This window comes from Hippocampus guttulatus, chromosome 5 (genome assembly GCF_054856545.1).
Source record: "Hippocampus guttulatus isolate MCC_2025c chromosome 5, RoL_Hgut_1.0, whole genome shotgun sequence".
Classification (NCBI taxonomy): domain Eukaryota; kingdom Metazoa; phylum Chordata; class Actinopteri; order Syngnathiformes; family Syngnathidae; genus Hippocampus; species Hippocampus guttulatus.
The window spans coordinates 16,437,874-16,459,559 of NC_141265.1; the positions used below are offsets into that span (position 1 = coordinate 16,437,874).

Sequence of the window (21,686 nt, forward strand, 5' to 3'; positions counted from 1 at the left end):
GTAGTTTTCTCAAGACTCTGACGCGGAAGTGCTTCCACAACCGAAAGGGAGAGCGTTGACTACAGCTTCCAGCATGCACCACGATTGGTGCGTACACAGCTGTGTGAGTTAAGATGGCGACGCGGTGAAAAGAAGTACTAAATAACCTTACGGTTTGCATGTCATAAGTACCAACTCCGGACTTCATGATGTCTTTTTTTAATACTGTAATAGCGTGTGTTTTCCCTTTCTTTTAATACTGTAATAGCGTGTGTTTTCCTATGTCAATTGTCTCGACTTTGACTAGTTTAGATAACAAAATATGTGCAAATAAATAAATAACATGCGATTGCACGTGTGGTGGAGGGCGACTTTTTGTGGAGCTTGAGGCCCTCGGTGATAGGACGACTGGCCGGATGAGTGTCCTAAAAGGGCACCTACGGTGAGTGCCGCCCATCTGGTTATAATAATAATAATAATAATAATAGATTTTATTTATAAGCGCCTTTCAAGACACCCAAGGACACTTTACAATAACAAAAAACACAAAACAATACGGGTTGAGCAGCGGCAGCCAAAACGCGCCAGCGTTCACTCAACCCGAAAGTCAGAAAGAAACAAGGGAGGGAGAGGGGGAGAAAAAAAACCCACGCTCGAACTACCCTCATTTGAGGATAATTTGATTGAGGCAAAAAACTCCTGCACAAGCATATGACAGTTACTGATGGCCATAGTTCGCGCGATGGCACTCGCCTTCTCTCTAATTAGCGCTCCAGTTAGCGTAAGGTTTTTAGCATGATGGTGGCTCAGTCAGTGGGGAATACGCAGTAAAGACGCTCCAGCAGCAGGTAGTATTGGCTGCACTAACTAATCCGTATGTTCATAGTAGTTTTTTTTTTATTAAACTGCATATTTTCTGTTTACTTTTATTTGTCATCTTGTGACATCTTCCCCACGTTTGCAGAAAGGTTTGGTAGTTAATTGTGAAAAGCATCTTCACCACGTTTGCAGAAAGTTTTGATAGTTAACCTTTGTACTATTTAGTGAAAACTGACGTGCGGGGTGTTTTTGCGGAAGAAATCACGCTATAAAAAGAATCAAATTGTCATTATTTACCAGATAGTGCAGAAGACGCACTTCGAGAAGGTGCTGTGGGCCAAAAAGGCCCAAAGTAGCGCCCTCTGCTTTTTGGCGCAGGAATCGGTTTGTTGGCAATAACTAAAGGCCAAACTCCGGCCAAGATAAGGGCAACAGTGGTGCAACTGAGCTAATTTCGACTTTATGCTAGCGTACACCAGACGAAGCCAGTGGCTCCTATGACATAAAAACAATGCTCAAACAGGCCTACCGGCATGTTTGCTAAAACCTGTATTGTACATACAGTATATTTCTCATTCAACTACTTGTATGTCTGTCTATCTATCCATGCATGTATAAAGTATATCTAATGTAATAATCTGATGAAGTCGGGTGTTGCCTTCAGACATAGTCTGAAATCTTCTCTCAATCTATCGATTTATGATTCGATCTATTGATCTGTCACGTGTTTCCCTTGGGGTCAGTGTGAAATTGCCGTTTTGTGCTCTCTATCTTGACATCAGATAAGAAGACCCGCATTCAAATGCTAAAATTTTATTCATCAACCTGTTGGCACTATTTTTATGTTCAAACTGCAATAATAGAGTGGAATAGCATCTCACACTGCTTAAAATAAAATATTTTTTAAAAACCAACAACATTCCCTTTGGAGTCTCATAAATTATTATTATTATATTAGCTGACCCACAGTCGATGCTGCATATCCACGAAATATAGTATGTGAAAATGTAAGAGCTTAACGAATATAAAAGTTCTTTGTGTTCTTGTTTATATTTCTTGATTAACTATACCGGCAATGTACTCATTAACATTTCAATATTCATGTCAGTGTGAAGAGATGTTCACCACTCTCATAAGGTAAATCTCTGATATCTGGTGTCACTGGAATCCCACAAACCTCTTGACGCTGGAGCCTTTTTTGCAGTTATTCCTTAAGCTGTATTTTGCCCCACCCTAACCAGCGCTTGCACAGAGAAATGTTTGCAGTAGGGTTATAAATCCATGAAGACTGATTTCCTAACAGTTTTACTCAGTGATGACTGCTTTGTTACTCTGAAGGGTCCAGATGGAGGGAGTTCTGGCTAGTTGGTGGATGGCCACCATGTGCCAACAAGCCTGCAGCTTCTGCGAGGATTTGACTGAATAATGCTTTGAGCTCATTGGCCCTTTGACAACTTACTTCAATGTTGAATCACTCACCGGATAGTCAGGAGGTTGTTGGGGGCTACCATGTTGGTGACACCTGGTACAAGTAAGGCTACCCCATTTGTGTTTGATATGCAGTAATGTGCACTCACCTGAGCTAAAAGATTCCACAAGATGGTGGCAAAGCATTGTTTTTATTGCTGTGGCAAGAGAAGAAACATAGTGAATAAGAGAGCCCCCCCCCCCCCCCCCACCAGGGAAATGGAGGATAGGGTTAAAAAAAAATCGGAATTTGCCAATATGTGGCGTTTCTCGCATGGACTGTTTAGGCAAATGAACAAAAGACATAGCTAGCCCTTTGGAACACTGTGTTTTTCTTCAGCCGAATGGATGACTCCATCGAAGTTATCCTGCAAGACTTTGAGAAAGTCCTCCCTTTGAGCAGTCCTCATCCGTTGTTGTCGGCCTGTACCGGCGCGCTGTTCGCAGGCCTCTATGGAGTGTGGAGCCTATTCACGATGCCCGGCTTCCGCAAAATCCCGTCCAACCTGAAGGTCACTCAATGTTCTTTTTTTTTTATTCTCCGTTACATTTATGACCCATCTGCTGGCTTTGTGAAATATCAGTTCAAAATGAGACCGACTTGCACATTAACAATCATCTGCTTTTTTTCTGTGTGTCATGGTAGCAAGAAAGGTGAGCAAAGAAAAAGTGGTCGGTAAACTGGATTATATACAGTACATGACATCTTAAAGAGATGTTTTGTTGGACGTAATGCTAAATCTTTTACACTATCAAATCAAGAAAACACGCTGATCTGGAGGTGATTGTCCTTAAGTGAGTTGTGGATTGATGCAATTCCCCTGCAGTTTATTTACCTTGTCTCGCGGATTTCCAAGATTTTGTTTACCTTAAGATGCATGTGGGACTCAATAAATTAGAAATCGTATACTGTTAGAATAAATCGACAAAATATATTTGTGAAATCAGTTTCTTTTATAGAATTACTGTATTGTCATCATGGGTGTCCAGTGGGTGTAATTAATCGATTTATGTGTACTGTGGTGCAGGTGCCCTATCTGCCCTCCAGTAGAGATCAGACACTGAACATCATGAAGCTGCTCGAGGGCCGCACAGGTCGCTTAGCAGATCTGGGATCGGGAGATGGGAGGCTGGTGCGTGAGTTGCTATGCCTTCACTACAAATTTGTCCTGTTTAGTATGAAATACACTTGTATTTTAGCAATTAAACCTGTGGTGGGGGCCTCCGCTACCCATCAGAGCAGAAAAAGTGGCAAGGAGGATGGGCAGGAACAGTAAATCAGGCACACTGAGGAAATGATTCCAAAAACAAGCAAACCCCTCTCATGAATGTTATGCTTGTGTTTTGCTTTTTCTCTGGCTCGTATTCAAGTCTCTGTGTCAATTTGCCATTATGCCTTGGTCAGTCATGATTAATGTTGAGTGTTTTGTTATTTTTATATTTTAACAGTGGTTAACTTCTTATTACACTTGCACTCATGACATCAAAGAATGAATCCTGCTTCAAAAAATGCAGAATAGTTATTTTTATTTATTTATTTTTTTATGGTGGCAGATTGGCTTGAAACCGATTGTTGGATGTCTTCCAAAACTTAACAAATAAAAACAGCATTTCAGAATACCATTGTGCGAATAGCATGGTTTTCTCTAAGATTTGAAAAATGTGAAAATTGTCAGTAGGGTGTGAATGTGAGTCTGAATAGTTGCATTTCTACTTTTTATGCACCCTGTAGTGTATTGCACTGAAAACATAATGGTAGAAGTGGACTCCAGAGCTAATGGAGATCCTAATAAATGCAATGCACACTGCGATTTGACCGACAACCGGCTCAGCGCTATCGAAAGATGAATGGATGGAAGCCCTGATGCAAAATGTTAAATGACATGAAATTGTCTCATCTCTCAGGTGTTTGCCGCCTCCTCTGCTGGCTTCAAGTGCACTGGCTTCGAGATTAACTCCATTCTTGTTGCGTATGCCAGGTCAAAGGCCCGTTGGACCGCAGTGCCTTCCAGCCAGGCTACCTTTGTTAGAAAAGACTTTTGGAAGGTAAATTTATGGCTGTGGGTTGATTGTCTATGGGTCTTGTGTTAACATTTGATGTATTTCTTCTACCCATAGTCTGATTTGTCACAGTACGACAACGTGACGGCTTTTCTAGCTACAGGAGTGGTGAGTCGAAGCTTTCTGAACGTTTCATAACAGCGGTTTGGCTAATGCGGCCTCTCCCGATGGCTCGACAGATGGAAGTGCTCGGAGAGAAGCTGCTGAAAGAACTTCCTAATGATGCGCGCGTCATCGCTTGCCGCTACCCTTTCCCCGGCTGGCCTCACCAGTCCACTCTCGGGTCAGGACTCTACCAGACATGGGCCTACGATATTGGCGTCGTGCGGTCCAGTCTGAGGTAGTCTCGAGTAATGTGAAAGAGCAGTCGGGGCTTGTATTTGCGCTCAGGTGACCCTCTATTTGTCCAAAGCATATTTACGAAAGATTAGGATGATGATTGCAGAGAATGACTCTTTGGAGTATATCTGAATGTCCTGCACTACTCGCTCACCTTTGATAAGTCAAAGCATTTCATGTTCGCATATGTGAATTTCACTGTAGTAGCTTTTTGTATAGCATATATCTTTTTTAATGTTTCTTTAAAATGTGCTGCGTCAGGTCGATCATACTCTGACCTGGAAGTTGCACTTGAAAACAAATCCACCATGGAAGAAAACGCATCTTGAAATTTGATTTTGAGAATGCCCCCGGACCTGAGCTAAATTGCACTACACACAGCACCGCCCAGGGGGCGCTCGTGCTTCAAACAGCTGCGAAGACAGGCCACTATGTGCTTGACGACTATATAAATCTAACAATACGATATATATATATATATATATATATATATATATATATACAGTACAGTATATATGTAAAATGTCCCCTTCAAATATGCAAAGTTAAAACTCATTCAGTACCAGCTAATTCTAGACCCCATTTTTTAATTTTTTTTTTTTTTACCCTAAATTTTGAAAAAAAATAAGTATCTGGGGTTGAACGTATGGAGTGTGAATATACATATAAATGTCTTTGGGAGTGAATGAGTTTTTAAATTTATGTTCTTAAAGATTTTTTTCTATGTTTCTCTTGATGCCAAAATAAAAATTAAAAAGAATCCTGTCACAACCACTATCAACCGCTTCAGAGTTATATCTAAAACATGAGTGCAGGTACCGTCTATGCTTTTGGATGCCTGAGCCCAATACTTGCATTTTTATAGCGCGGGACGTAAAGAGAAATGTTGTGACGTCACAAAAGAGGCGGAGTACAGAGGGCGACGCAGTATATAAACTGAGGCGCCTTCGTTGGGCGTGCATCGAGATTATAGCGGGACGAGGGTACGAACAAAACTCTCCTGCGCACACGATAAATGGAAGTACAGAGCACTACCGGGCTTCAGCAAGCAAAGAGCGGCAACATGTGCGAGTCGACGCCGAGGTCCTGCGAGCCTCGGCGGAAGAAAGCCGACGAGCGCGGCGCTCCCTCGGAGATGTCTCGGATCATTACCGACCCGGCCACCGGCAAGTGCTACTGCCGGGGCAAAGTTCTGGGAAAGGTAAAGAGGAAGAGAGAGATGCAGCACGTAACTTCTATTGATGCGCCCAATTCAATCTTTAATACACACAGCATTTTTGTCTTTGCAGGGAGGCTTTGCCAAGTGCTACGAGATGACCGACCTCTCTACCAGCAAAGTTTACGCGGCCAAAATCATCCCGCATGCCCGCGTGTCTAAGCCGCACCAACGGGAGAAGGTATCAACCCGTGCATGCAATTGACATTCAATGTAATCATCACAATCCTTTCGAGAAAACGCTTTAAAAATGTATTTTAACAATTCTGATGTTTTGTTTTCTTCCTATCTATAGATTGACAGAGAAATCGAGCTGCACCGAATACTCCATCACAAGCACATCGTGCACTTTTATCACCATTTCGAGGACAAGGACAACATTTACATCATGCTGGAGTACTGCAGCAGAAAAGTTAGTCACATGCACATCTTGTAACTAGCATGAGGGATGGGCAACCTTTTTCCCGCCGTTTACTTTGCCTGCACACTCTTCCCGACCTGTGCCATTCTACCCTATTGGCTACTTATTGCCTCCCTTCCTCACATGGCGCTGCACTGCCTTTCCAGTCCAAATGGGTAACATCTAAAAAGCACGAGAAGGCACACAAATCTACCACGCCGCATGACTTCTAATCTGTTGCACTAAATCGGTGGCCAAACACAATGCAATGACCATATTTTTTGAACAATTGTCATGTGTTGTGAGCCTGAAGTGGCTTTTTATAACACTTCATTTGGGCTTTACCAGTTTTCTTAATTGTATGGTAGGCAAGTCCAATTGCTCTGTATTAGTGTTCCCAACCCTCTCTGCCACAGCACATTAGTTTGCCGTGAGAGGTGCGCCGCAGGAAATGATCCGGATTCACCAAATTGGTGCAGAAATGATTATTTACTATACATAATGTGTCTTTGGTGACTAGCAGCACCGATGCTGAGTAAGTGAATTGACGACATCATCATTGCTTAAGTATATATAGCTACTTTCTGTGTCCTTTTTGCTTGGTAGTGTGTGATTTAAACTGTGGTGTGGCTCAATAAAGGTTGGGAAATACTGCTCCCTATTGCCCACGGGACTGTAGGTTTGCCACCCCATTCATGTTCGCACCGCGCACCGACTACTCTGCATTTCTTTCCTGTGTCAAATTGCATGCCTGACTCTTCTTCTTCTTCTTCTCGCAGTCCTTAGCACACATCCTGAAGGCCCGCAAAGTGCTGACCGAGCCAGAGGTGCGCTACTACCTGCGACAGATCGTCTCTGGCCTCAAGTACCTGCACGAGCAGGAGATCCTGCACAGGGACCTCAAACTGGGTAGGTCTTACATGCATTCAGCGACACGCGTGTCGAACAGAACGGCAACCTCGTCATCGTGCCCTTTCTCATATTTCCCTTTATCACATACAGGTAATTTTTTCGTAAGTGAATCCATGGAGCTGAAGGTGGGCGACTTTGGTCTGGCAGCCAAGCTGGAGCCGGCGGCGAACAGGAGGAAGACGATATGCGGGACCCCCAACTATCTTTCCCCCGAGGTGCTGAATAAGCAGGGCCACGGCTGTGAATCAGACATCTGGGCCCTTGGCTGTGTAATGTGAGTAGACTTCTAAATGCGTCCTAATGTGACCCCTCTATATCGCTGATGATACCAAACGGACAGAAAGTGCAGCAATTAGTTGAAATGCACGGTCGCATTAGGATAGGGTGCAACTCACCAGTGATCCCCAAATGAACAAAACTGGGGTAGAAAACGGATGGCTCGAGCCTCATGAGCACCGTCTGTCTGACTGCAGGTACACCATGCTTTTGGGAAGGCCGCCGTTCGAAACCACCAATCTGAAAGAGACGTACCGGTGCATCCGCGACGCTCGCTACTCCTTGCCCTCCTCGCTCTCGCCGCAGGCCAAGCAACTCATCGCCAGCCTGCTGGCCAAAGCGCCGGAAGACAGACCCGACCTGGAACACATCTTGAGACACGACTTCTTCACACAGGTGGGATGCAAATTTTCCAAAGGACGGGAGCACTTTAACCTCTCTCCCTACTTACAGCAGGTGCTGACCCACTTTGGTGTCCACTTTTGCAGGGCTTCAGTCCCGAGCGTTTGTCGGCGAGCTGCTGTCACTCCGCCCCTGATTTCCACGTTTCAAGTCCCGCCAAGAGCTTTTTCAAGAAAGCGGCGGCGGCCCTTTTTGGAGGCAGACGGGACAAGGTCAAATACTACGAGACTCTAAGTGAGTAAGACTGATTTACATGCACTACTGTAGCCCTCGGTGGGCATTTACCAACTGAGTCCACCTTTATCCACCACTATCGCTCCAATCCAAAAATGCAACACAGCAGCACGCCACATACCTCATCTGGAGCAGTTCAGAATCAATATATATCTAATGACATGACAGAAAAACTAATTCAATGTTTCATAATCACCAGAGGTACCGGTGATTAAATCTTTTTTTCTTTTCTTCTTGCAGACAAGTTAACCAAAGAGGAAGAGGAGATCTACAAGCTGCAGCACGACCTGGAACGAACTGTCATCAGCCAGCAGCAGTGCAAAAAGACAGCTGAGGTAAAAAAAAAAATAAAATAAAAAATCAATTGCACTTGTAATTTTTCATGCAGTCCTTAAGTGAGCAAGTTCCACAGCATGTTCAGAAAGCCGGTTATTTTCAACCGTTTTGGGTTGAGTCATAGTGGACGGAGATGAATCCTACTCCAAGCGCCATCGCACATTTTCAAACACTGTCGTCACGCGTTTCATCCGCCTCAGAATGGAAGTCTACTTCCGCCATCTGCCCAAAGTACCGTCGCCCTGGCAACGGAGAGCCGATCCCTGACGACGACGCGAGATACTATCCGGCTAATCGTCAGGGGCAGTCTGGGGAGTTGCAGCAGCAGCAGCGAATGTGAGTTATGACGGCTGCGTTGCTACACTGGCCACTTCAATAGGTACACCCGATTAGTTTAGTGGCATGTCATGAAAGAGCCGTGTTAAAAATCCTGCTTATATGCCTTATTCGACTTGTCATATGTGTTTGTACAAACCACTGAAATGCTTTAAGTCCATACCCTGTCGTCCCTGAAGGTCTAGAGTACAACACCACGGGGAGCGTCGCCGACACGGTCGCCGGCGTGTTGAGGGGTTGCCTGGAGAGCATGCCTAAAGGTGAGTCAGTCACTGCCAAATGCGTCGATCCCAACGGATCCGGTTTTGATGTTATCAGTGGATTTAGCGGCTTCTTCGTCGATGCCCTTGTCGCTATCGCTGATCTCTATCGCTAACCAAAACAGCAGCACCTACCGATGAATTAAACCCCCAAATCAAATGCCTGTTGTAAATGCGCGCTTGTGTGGAATGAGCGACTTATCGCTCCCTCCGCCAAGTATGAATCCGAAAATGGCAGGAATGGGAATTGCAGGCCGTCTTCCTGGGTCCTAATCCGCCTCGCTCTCTTGTTTCTTGATGTTTTCCGCCCCGCAGCCGACAACATTCCTCAGAGCGCGACTAGTTGCGGCCTTCAGTGGGTGACCAAGTGGGTGGACTATTCCAACAAGTACGGCTTTGGATACCAGTTGTCCGACCACACCGTGGGCGTTCTCTTCAACAATGGCACTCACATGAGCCTCCTGCCAGACAGAAAGTACGCGCCACCCCAAATGTTACGCTATGCAAATGTTGCCAAGTGCTGTTCAGCCACTGACTTAAAAAGTATCTATTTGAGCTTTTTAAAGTGTTTTTCCTCACTCTCACTCTTTTTTTTTTTCCTCCCAATTCTTCACCAGGACAATCCATTATTATGCAGAGTTGGGCCAGCGCTCGGTTTTCCCCACCTGCGAAGTTCCGCAACACTTTGTGGGCCAAGTGACCGTGCTCGAGTACTTTTCCCACTACATGGAGGAGAACCTCATGGATGTAAGATTTTCATTCATTGTGCTACGGGACGATTGCATGCCGGGGCATGTTGGATGCTAACCGTATTGCGTTCTCAGGGCGGGGACCTGGGCAGTATGACGGATGCACACATGCCCAGACTCTATCTGCTCCAATGGCTCAAATCGGACCGCGCCCTCATGATGCTCTTTAATGATGGCACTTTCCAGGTAAACACACTCAGGGAAAACATGGGTGGTTGCCAGGAGCAACGAGATAACAGTACTAAACTCCTAACGACATTATAAGAGGCAATACACCGACCGTAAATGTAACATAAAAGTAAGAACAAGAGTTCTGTTGTCATCGTAAGGTCAACTCAAATGGAATTGTTATATCTTGTGATGCAACTGGCAATTAGGACACATCGATCTTGACGCTTGTAAAGTCCAACCACAGAAATAACATAAGATACGATTGAAGTTTTGTATGATATACTGTATCTTGTGGTGCGTTCATGAAAACCGGGAGTTTGGAAACCTCAAAATGCAATCCAATGATCTGAGGTTTTGTCTTGTTTAACTGACATATTTTGTGCTTTTGAAACGTTTTGTAAGATTAAATTGACAAACCTTGATCGGGACCGCCATTCGCATAGAATCGGATCAGAGTTGACATAGAGGTCTCGGTTTCTTGGAAAAGAAAGGTCAGAAGGGTTAAATACTGCAAGGGTCATGTCATGAAACCATTTTAATTGTGAAATGGGTGTTGGCTTATCGTTCTTGATGAAAAGCAAGCGTTTGGAAATGAGCTCTGACATGTGCAAACAAATGCTGTCCACAATGTTTGAAATGTCGTCACGGATACTCCGACTCAAAGTCAGATGACTGTACCGGGATGTTGCAAAAGGGGTTAAGAGGATGAGTTGAAAGTGAAACCTAAACATGCGCAAGGGTCTCTGCATTTTAGGTTCATCCTGTAATTTCACATGAAAGCCCAATAATCTAAACTCTTATGTTGCGGATACTGAGCCGTACTCAAGCACATTGTGAACCCCCCCCACGCACACACTCTAATTGCAAGTGGAAACTTTGTGTTTCCGTCCGTTACGCTTTCCTGATTCAAATTTCTGATTTCGGGAATGCAAAATTGAAACTGTAAACGGGAAACCCGGATCAGGAACACAAACAAACCCATTCTCTGGGGAAATCCTCCTTTGGTGAAGAGGAAACAAAACAAAACAAAAAAAATTGCACATAGCCTTGCAACTCTTCAGGGCTGTCAAACTTTTCACTGTGGTCCTCATTGTGGGCCGCTGTGAATAATAATAATAAATATAAAAATAAATCACAAACGTATCATCACCTCATTAACTGACGTACGCAGATTGCCCTGCTTTTGACAAGATTGAATTTGGAATCAGAAATCATGGAACACGGTGACGACTAAATATTTTAAGTCAACGACCATTGTCAAACGTACGATAAGGGGTTTGACGGGAAACGGACAAAGAATTTGAAGAAAGAAAAAAAGATTTTTCAGCCAAAATGAAATTTCACAAGAACCTGGACGCATGTGCTGTCATTCCCAAAGGTGAACTTTTACCACGACCACACCAAGATCATCCTGTGCTGCCAGAGGGACGAGTACATGCTGACCTACATCAACGAGGACCGCGTCTCGAAGACCTTCAAGCTCAGCTCGCTGCTGGCGTCCGGCTGCCCCGCCGACCTGCGCGAGCGCATGCTCTACTCGCTCAAAATGCTGCTGCAGAGGTGCAGCTAAGGACCTTACCCTGCACCGATGCGTGCGTGAGACACATGGACTCGCACATCCCCCGCAGAGCTGGCATCCGCCGGGGGGAGGAACTGCGCAAGTGGAATTGTGGAGGAACGACAAACCGGATATCACAAGTGACCGTATGCGATGGAGGCAAACTGAGGTTTCACTGGAGGAGAGACGAGTATGTTGGACCCGGGAATGTCGGTACGACCCGGATGTTGTCGGACAATGAGAGAGAAAAGAGGATGTCTTTTGGGAAGAGCGAAAGGCTAGTGCTGGCACCAGCTTTAAAATCAAAATTTTTTTTAAAAAAGAGGCTGCGAGACTGTCTCACGAGAGTCAATGATGTACAGTGTAAGATAACATGCTAATATGTTGCGTGGATGGGCCAGGGTTCAAGTGTTTTTAAAAATATGTACGTCTGTTTGTTGGTGTGTGTGTCTGAGTCAGTGTGCGTGGGAGGGTTGTAATATCATGCAAAAAAACCCCAGTGATTTCTTCTCTTTGACAACGAGACTGAGCGCACAGGGGTGAGGGAGGATGGAGGGTTTTTTTTTAGAATGCTTAAAGAGCCACTCGCACCCCAGTCAAAAAAACCAAAACGACATAACTTATTGTGTACAAAAAAGTGCCGTATTTATTTATTTAATAATAAAGTGCATTTTCTTAAAAGTATTTGTGTGTGAATTGTTCTTTTCCTCCATAATCCTATGAAGAGCAGAGTGTTAAATGCAATTTGGGAAATAATTGTAAACTGAACGTGCTACTATTTTCCATGACTTCTGATTTCCAATTCAATTTTTTTGTTTGTTTGTTTTGTTCAAAACCGACAGCATACTCGATAACAAGCAAATGTATCGTGTGCGTAATACGATGAGGTGCTTATACATTAACCTCGAAACCAGAGAAACCGTAACTATATGCGACCTGTGCTAAAAGTGAGTTTGACACCACTGACTGAGATGTCCACTGGCCTTTTAAAGTGAGACATGAACACTGAAGCGAAAGCCAGAAAAACAGGGTTGAAATGCCAATTCCAAAAAGGTACACCAAGAAAAATAATCCGATAATCCCAAATAAAATTCAGCTATTCTTTTTCCAAACACATTTGCTGTCACATTGCACAGTACAAGCAACATGGTCTATTCCAGCCTTGGGTGGGTCCACAATCTTGACTTCTTTGGAAAGATAGTTTGCCTTGCCAATGGTTGTATGGATATCGGAAGGTTGGAAATGAATTCTTAGTTGAAGTGCGCTTTATATTCATAACCAGTTGAAATCCGGGCCATTGTCTTATGGGCAAAAGCCACTCTATAGAAACCAGAATTTTGGATGCTGTTTTCCCACTCAAAAAAATAGTTTCTGAGGGGAATGATACAACACAATACAATCTTTATTTACATAGCGCCTTCACAACAGCTACAGTTGTAACAAAGCACTTTACAGAACAGTAATCCAACGGAACACGTAACATAAAACATTGACAGTCATAAAATCGAAACAGCTATTCCGACATACGCCTTGTTGCTTGAAGTCGCTAAACGGACCTTAATGACACTCCCTTCTCTCTTTTTCTGGTCCAAATCAAAGCAAGTATGTTATCTAAACACGAGGGTTCGGAGCGCGGAAATGGTCGAGATAGAAGAGGATGTCAACAGTCAAGCAAAGATTGACCTGATGTGACATTTGCGAACTTGTTTCACGGTGACGTGACTTTAGTAAATAACTACTGTATTGCCGATCTCCAAGCGAATTGGCGGCCAGCGGTAGCGCTAAACTGAGATTAATTTTTATGTGGTGCAACAGAACACTGCTTAATTTTAAAACCAGAGTAGCTCATTGTAAATTTAGTTTGACTCATCTCTGAGTAGAGCTCACTTTAGATTAAATTAAACCTTGGTGCAACCCAACCTCAGGGGGGTATTTTATTTTGTCATTTCAAATTTGCCATATGCATTTAAATACACGGCGGCCCGGTGGTCCAGTGTTTAGCGGGTTGACCTCACAGTGCAGAGGTACCGGGTTCAATTCCAGCTCCGGCCTCCCTCTGTGGATTTTGCATGTTCTCCCCCCGGGCCTGCGTGGGTTTTCTTCAGGTATTCCGGTTTCCTCCCACATTCCAAAAACATGCACGGCAGACTGATTGAACACTCTAAATTGTCCCTAGGTGTGAATGTGAGTGCGGATGGTTGTTCGTCTCTCTGTGCCCCGCGATTGGCTGGCGGCCGGTTCAGGGTGTCACCCGCCGACTGCCCGAAGACAGCTGGGATAGGCTCCAGCACCCCCCGCGACCCTTGTGAGGATAAAGCGGAACAGGAAATGGATAGATGGAATTTAAATACATCAAGAGGATTTGGGACTTTTTATTTTTGATCAGATTTTTTTTTCCCTCAACCAATTCTGTCCATTAAAGAAGCCACATTCTTTTTCCTTTGTTTTCAAAAGTACTACAGTAATTGTAATCCCTCAAGTGAAATAAATGTGGGGGGGTTTCAGTTTAATGTTATTTTTATTTTTTTCAGTTGATTTGATAATTTCCCATATACGTTTGACTCTCAGTGAATTGAAAAGATCCACTCGGCGGCAATCTCAAATCAGAGGGGAAAACGCGCGGTTCTTCTCTCCGTCTTTGTGAACGTCAGTCAGAGGTCAATTCGATGCATCTCACACCCAAATGTTCCGATTTATGCTTCCATTGAGCACCTCTTTATCTCCGCAGCTCGCTCGCTTACTTATAAACGACTGCAGTCCGGCGTCGAGGCTTGAGTCATCCACTTCAGAGGTTCCCTCGGAATATCGGTGCTCATGGCTCAAGCGTAGACCATTCCCATGCGGGGAGGGCGGAACGAGAAGTCGAGGCCCACGTGAAGGGAAGGAGTGGGAATTATTCATGTGGCGATACCTCCCGCGGTCCCACTGCTTTTTGACGGTCATGCACGCTCCAAATAGACGGCGGATGTTGACATTGCGTGCCATTCAATGCCGTTTTGACCATGCAACCTCACATTTTGTTTGGTCCAAAAGGAACATAAATAATTATAGTGTTTCAAACGATCGGAATTGTCTTCATATATATATATATATATATATATTTATTTTTTTTTACCTTTAAACACTTCCTTGTTTCATACCCAAAAAATAAATGTCAACTTTGACCTCAATAATCTTTTCTTTTCTTCTTTTTTTTCATAATCGTACAGCCCTCGCTTGGGCCATGCAGTTTATATCCAGCCTAAGTTGCAAATGATGACGCAGCGTTCCTCCAAAAAGTCCTTTGAGCTAGTTTGTCTTGGTTCGTTGTGATTTGGAAGCAATTATGCAAATCTTTGAACCACATGGTGAACTCTGTGCTTATTATTACCGGCTAATTACCTGCTTTTATAATTGGTCACATGATTCCAGTAAATGGTGAAATGTCGTAGACTTCCTCGTTTCTACATGACTGCTGACCTGCTTTCGTTCATTCTACGAGTAGAAATAGATCTTCCCCCCCCCCCTCCTCAAAACCTGCCGTTTTCCGTTTCTATTTCTGTTTATTCCGTTGCTACAAAGTCGAACCCAATTGTAACCACAGCTTCCAAGTTTCTCCGCCCACAAGGAAGCAACGCGCTGTTGCAGAAGATAAATGCGCTGAATTTAGGTGTGAAGATAATTACTGTTTTGCAGAAGCAACAGTCCAGAAGACACGGCATTCCGTACATACCAACGAATCCAGGGGTGTGCTCCTGTCTAATCGTTCCACTTACATACATCAAATGTGTCAACATGTCTGCCAACTGTCTATCCGCCCAAAACCTTGACCGGTATTGCGCAACCAACGACGCGTCGTAAATATTTCTTGGTGTGGACAAACGAGTGTGGCTCAAACGACAGGAGACAAATTCCACCTGAGTTCTGACATACTTGGCCCCCCAAAAAGTTGAGTCTGATTCTGACCATGCATCATGTGGCATTCTATTTCTAAAAGTTTCTGTTTCCCTTTCAAGCAGTGTCGAGTTACGCCCGGGAAGACGTTGAAGCAAAGCTCCCCTTGAAATGTGCCGAGTCATTAAATGCAGCCCTGCCTAGTTGAGTGAGGAAGTGCGGCAGGCCTCAAAGCTACGTTTCAAACGAGTGACTCACTGAAGAGTTGGGCGCAGAAAGCAAATTCGACACAGACACGTCCCAAGTTCCAAGGGAGGGGCCGCATTGCTCAACAAGTGTTAATGCTCCCAAACACTCGCAAATCCTTAATATTTCATATACTGGTGACTCAACTAGGAGTCGTTGCAAATCAATGCAGACGTTTATCAAGTGGTCATGTGGCAGAATCATACACAGTCTGCCACCACTTCCTCACGCTAATTAGCACGGTTTGAATTTTCCTCGCATCGGCCCGGCCATACACTCCTGTGGAGCGGCATTCCACAATATAGCGGCGTATGCTAGCATGGATACCAGACTTTGGTTGAAATGCCATTCATGAATTCTTCCAAATATGGAAAATCCTGCATGGCCAATTGTCACTTGTCAGGTGACGTTCACCACGGCGTCAGAGCCTCCTGCGTACGACTCCGGCACATTCTTCCCCCTCCCATTGAAAAAAGCCGCGTACCCTTGAATGAGCGTGACGTTAGGTCAGAGTCATCAAGCACAATATTTCCGCGCCGGGCCAATCCAACGCCATCACGTCTCGCTCTTAAATGGGCAGACTGCAACCGAGCTGAGTGGGAGACACGCCGCTGCTTCCATGGCAACCGCCTCTCTCGCGCGCGCTCTTTCATTGTCGTCCCCCGCGTGTAAACATCTGCAGTCCATTTGGTCTCTCTGTTTTAGTCATCACTCATCGTGGGCCAAACGCTGTCGTCAGATTATGTCATGTATGTGGTGCGCAGGTTTCTCCACCTGAATGAAAGGAATTCACTTTTCGAGGAGACGTGTGTGCTGTCATTACAAAATGTTTGACAGATGAGAAATGAGTACGGTGGTACCTCTACTTATGAACGTCCCTTCATACTCTTGTTACGAAAGAAATTTCAAGCTACGAAAGGTAAAAATACAGTATGGGCTGCTAATCACCTCTCCGAGTTTCCTGAACGCAACATACTTAGAGCTGCTCTGCCATTGGCTATTACCGAGCATCTTCCTGGCATCCCATTGGCTAAGAGGGACTTCTATCGTATGTGCCGATGCAGCGTCCTCGTCATTCGCACCTCCGGCCATGAGGTGTTCCAATAGCTTTACGTAAATGTGAATCACCCAGAAAAAGTGTTCACCAGTCGGGCGATCGCTCACCACACGCGTCTCTACTTAAATTTTCGAGTTGAGAAATTTCTTCCCGAACCAATTAATTTCGTAAGTAGAGGTACCGCTGCATATTATAATTGGAAGTAAATGAAATAAATCTGAAGACAAGGCATTGAATACAAATAATATGAGTGACACATATAACAAAATATCCGATGGAAAAAAAAAATGCCGGGACTGTAAAACCTTGTGGGGCAACGTCCAATTATCAACATAATATGTATCACTTAATAATCGATTATATAAAATATGATTAATAACAAGTAGAAAATTTAAAATGATACATGATCATCCTTTGCGGATGCAATATTAGGATAAAAATCCATTTCAAAATAATATACTTGAAATATACTTTTCTATTCATAAATCCACAACTCATTTTTTGAATGTGCTTATAGTGGGGATGGACATTTGGCGAGAGTTTTAAATGCAGGAAAAAAACATGTTTTGATTTCGAGAATAATGTTGAATTCTTTTATCAATGAAAATCCGTTGTCTTGACTCAACCTAAAATGACAAACTAATTGTGATTTAATCAAACGGGCCTCTGCTTCTCCTAATTCTTGATCAGGAAATGGATCATTAGGTCGTGGATGTCTCGCCCTTGTCATGTCGGCTAGTCGTGTGCCTTCCGTAACCATGTAAGGGCTTGCAGTGTGCCTTTGCGTGTGTGCGTTACGCTTAACGGAGGATGCCGAGCTGCAGGCGTCATGCCTCGCAAAGAAAGTCGACATGCGTGATGAGCCACAAACAGCTGGACACACTTTCTGATGCAGTGATACGATGACTCTCGATAATTGGAAGTTGTGCGCCGTGTACCTGTTCGTGGCAGCCTAAAAGCCCACCTGGAGTATCAAGACTCAAGTGTGACGAACACCACCTCGAGTGTGCCTGCACGGCATGTCTGTTAGCAGGTTGTCTGCAGACTTTTATCTCATGGGGGCTGTTTACACGACACGACTTTATCTGAGGGGGGAAAAAATGGATAAAATGCTTGCTGGTTTTGGTTTGCTTTGTTTACGTGGAAGCGCTGCTTTGTAGTCTTAAGACTGAAAGCGGGTTTCAAAGTGTGAGCATCTGAAAAGAATACCGTTAACCTTATAAACAGTCTAAGTGGTTGTCTGGGAAAATAAGGAAGGCATGCTCAAGTCCATTAGAAAAAAGAAAAAAAAAAGAGAACCTTTTGACTTCTATCGCCGTCAATGGCAGCGATTCAAATAATGGCGGATGGCATTGTGTTGAGTTTGTGGTTATAACTCCCAAGTTAAAGGTTTCCACTGACTGCAATGCTACCTGGTTCCCAATCAAATGCCCAACCACTAATATGTTCCATTTTAATATAAGCCTTTGAATTTTCATTCTAACTTGAATGTATAAGTACAGACATCGAGAACTGTCTTTTGGCTGCTTTTTATTGCATTGTGATCCAACAATACGGCCGTATACTGTGCTGAAACATCGTAGTGCAACACTGTTCCTCACGTCAGGGTTCCATTTAATTTGGCACGGCTTTCTTCGTGGGTGTGCAACGTACGCATTTGTTGATTTATCAGTTCAGAGTTTTTATCACGTCGGTCTTTTCCTGGTGAAAATTTCACACAATGTTGACATATTGTCACCATTTCACCAAGTGTCCACAGGGGCAGAGTAAAGTAAAAATGTTCCAAGGTCCGAATCTGTGAATGGTGAACCCGATGAAAATATGGAAAAATCCTGTTTAACATGTTGCGACACTTCCCCGAACTGTCAATGATTAAGCCTTGGGAGGGGTCTATACTCCTGTTGATAGGGACAACCTTTTCTTCTTACCAGTGTAAACAGTTTCGAGGATTCCACCCACAGTATCGGTATGTTTTCATTCAATAGCAACTCTCCCCTCGCAGGTTTTGCCTGAGCAATGTTCGGACATGCCTCAGTCAAACCCTCCCAAATCAAGAATGATGATAGGGCATTCCTTTCTCCCGGCAGTCCTTCTTCTCTGAGGCTCTTCATTCACGGGAAAATAATATGCGGTAACCGTGTGCGGGTGTTTTTGTCACAGAGAATAACGGAATAATACCACAGTTATTGTAACCGCAAAAATAAAAATAAAAAATAAATGGCAAAATATGTGTATAATGTCAAAAAGGTTTTGTCGTTTATTATTATTTTTGTCTCTAGGGATGCTACGATCAATCGGTGACCGCGAATTATCGGTCATGAAAAAAAATGTGCGATCGGCGAACACGATGAAAGCCTTTAATGGCCGATCGTAGTAGTGCTCATCTTTTGTGTTTAATCCGGAAAGGACATTTGCAAATAGCTGCTTGTACTTGGAGAAAATAACAATTCCCCTTATTTTTTCACATGTTACAGACCAACCTAACTGAATCCTGATTTTTTTGGTGCATTTTCTATTTGAAACAATGTCCTGTTTTTCAATAATAAAAGGATAAGAATTTAACAACTGTTTCTTTATAAAATCGGGTTGATTGATGAATTGAGAAAAAAAAAAGAATAATCGATTATTAAAGAAAAATCGGTCGTCATAGCTCTAAAATTGAAAACCCTACACCGACTCCATGTGATCGGTATCTGCATCGGTATTGGCCGATCATGCTCATGGATGATCGGTATCGGTTTCAGCAGCTTAAAACCCTGATCGAAACATCCCTACCTACATTTTTTAAATAAGTTATTCACATTATTTAGGTAGCCAAGGTGACACAGTGTTGCTTCACAATGCTGACGTGAGTGCTGACTCAGAAGTGAGACAAACGCCGTATCGCCTGGTAAAACCAATGAGGGAGGGACTGCGTGAATCGTTTTCCCCTCCAAATGGTCTTGAAAATGCTTTGAGATGTTTGTGAAAGTGTGGGTTGAAAAGGCACATGCATGACTTGCAAGTATTTTCAGAATTTCAAGGATACTTCCCTGTTCCCTGTTTCTTTTGCGACACATAAGAAAAAGGAGCCATGCTTGGCTCTGTCATATATCCCAGCCAACCAGTGTCAAAAATGAATTACCGAATATGAGGAGTGAAGTTAAATAAATGAGTGTGGCAGGCACATTTACAACTCAATGGCAAGTGTTTAGCTGCTTACTGTTTGCCACATGGAAGCGCAGACAAAAAGAAAATTAGGCGACATAATTATTTGCTAGTTATCCTTGTTTTAGGGCAGAAGAGTTAAAAGATTGTGCCTGAACTTGTCAAAAGAATGAGGATGGAAGTGGATGTGATTAGACCTCTCCACTGTTATGAATCAAAATGGCTACCCTACTGACTTTTTGCGTGGTTTTAACTACTTCTGCCACTAGGGGCACTGCACTGCATCACTGTACAGTACAATCACTGGGGGCAGAATACTTGTGGTCACCTAAGTTACGGCGACATTTGAGTTCACCACTCATTTGAACTCTTCGAGACTGAAATCTGTTTGAACAAAAAGCTCGATGTGCTTCCATGTCAATCTCATCTGCCCAGGGACTTCAGAATCAGCAGAATCAGATTTCAAATTTGTACTCACTGAGCCGGAATGCTCTCCCTCTCGATGACATCTGCATTTTTCCCGTCCTCTGAGCAGATCACAACTCATTCCAGCTAGCTTTGCATAGCAAAACATGGCTGGAGTGATTTTGCACAAAATAAATACATATAATAGTCAGTCGTCTGGTGAGTAGGGATGTATTTTTTTGAAATGCGCTTTGTTTTTGTCATGTTATTCGATAAACTGCTTCAGATGGTGCACATGGCCCATTTCCCCGCTGTTGTATCGCATTTGCTATCACATTGATAGTTTCTGTCATGGTGAACAGTAACTGTAAAGGACTGTATGTGTATGTGGTCACGTGTCAGCTTGAAGCTTAATAATATATGCCATGCTAGTCAGGACATCTTGTCAAACCGCATTCCATATCCTGCATTTGCTTTGTAAAATGGCGTTCTTGCTAGGGAATACAGAGGACAGATCCCTGCCACCAATCGTAAAACCCCACGAGTAGCTAATGACACTCGAAAAAGGTCGCAATAAAATCGTAATAGCTCCACCAGCAAGTATACCCCAAATTCTGATCACACAACAATATGATATGATTTCAAGCTCTTCTTACATGGCCCTTAAATGGTCTTCGAGTTAAGATGATTTGATTGAAAAATGCCTGTGGAAGATCCCATTTGGCGAAGACTCTCTGAAACTTCCGCTCCCAACTCAAATCGGAATCTAGTCCCTCCCCGACATACAAAGCTTATGTCTCTGTCACTTCAATGTGCTGTGTTGAACATCACTTTACTCTCCCGTACTACTCTCCAATTTAGACGTGCGCCGGAGCCTATCCCAACTGTCTTCGGGCAGTAGGCAGGGTACACCCTGAACTGGTTGCCACCCAATTGCGGGTCACACATCGATAAACAACAACCATTCATATCACACCAATCACACCTAGGCCATTTATCCATAATTATGTCACCTACATGTTTTGTTGTTCTCAAAACACTGGCCGGATCATGACGCTGCTAAGCATTATGATGTGTGTAAGTCAATTTTAGAAATGCGCCTGGTTTCTCTTTCCTCCTCAAACAGCTGCCTGCCGTGCAGCTCAAATGTTTGAAATCCCCCCATTCATGCGCTCCGCCCGACATAACATGTTTACACCCCATCTGGGGATTGCCGTCATTAATAATACATTGCGATTTTAGTCTTGGAAGATTATGTAGCATGAGGGCATGTTGTCTTTCTGTAAATGCATCGTGTCGGCCTCTCAGGAGTAACGCGACACTACGAACGTCTGAGCCCAGCAAGCACAGACATTTTGTCTTGGGTAATTGTGCTTGCACTATGACCTACAAGCAATAATGCTACACGGCCGACATCTGAGCTTCTGGTGCATTTTAATGATG

General features: G+C 43.8%; 2 protein-coding genes across 2 annotated transcripts; both read left to right on the forward strand.

The window, feature by feature from the left end:
• Positions 1 to 98: 98 nt before the first annotated feature.
• LOC147205270 (adenine nucleotide translocase lysine N-methyltransferase) lies at positions 99 to 4,670 on the forward strand. The gene is made up of 6 exons (XM_086111663.1): positions 99 to 421; positions 2,606 to 2,777; positions 3,294 to 3,398; positions 4,171 to 4,311; positions 4,384 to 4,434; positions 4,506 to 4,670. Exons 1-6 carry the CDS (start codon positions 396 to 398, stop codon positions 4,668 to 4,670), a joined length of 660 nt encoding a protein of 219 aa, XP_085967789.1. The 5' UTR covers positions 99 to 395.
• A 984-nt stretch (positions 4,671 to 5,654) lies between these two features.
• plk2b (polo-like kinase 2b (Drosophila)) lies at positions 5,655 to 12,199 on the forward strand. Its single transcript, XM_086111662.1, has 14 exons — positions 5,655 to 5,866; positions 5,955 to 6,062; positions 6,177 to 6,293; positions 7,061 to 7,190; positions 7,284 to 7,467; positions 7,667 to 7,865; positions 7,958 to 8,105; positions 8,346 to 8,440; positions 8,642 to 8,777; positions 8,957 to 9,037; positions 9,353 to 9,512; positions 9,655 to 9,784; positions 9,862 to 9,972; positions 11,336 to 12,199. Exons 1-14 carry the CDS (start codon positions 5,681 to 5,683, stop codon positions 11,525 to 11,527), a joined length of 1,977 nt encoding a protein of 658 aa, XP_085967788.1. The 5' UTR covers positions 5,655 to 5,680; the 3' UTR covers positions 11,528 to 12,199.
• The last annotated feature ends 9,487 nt before the right edge of the window (positions 12,200 to 21,686 follow it).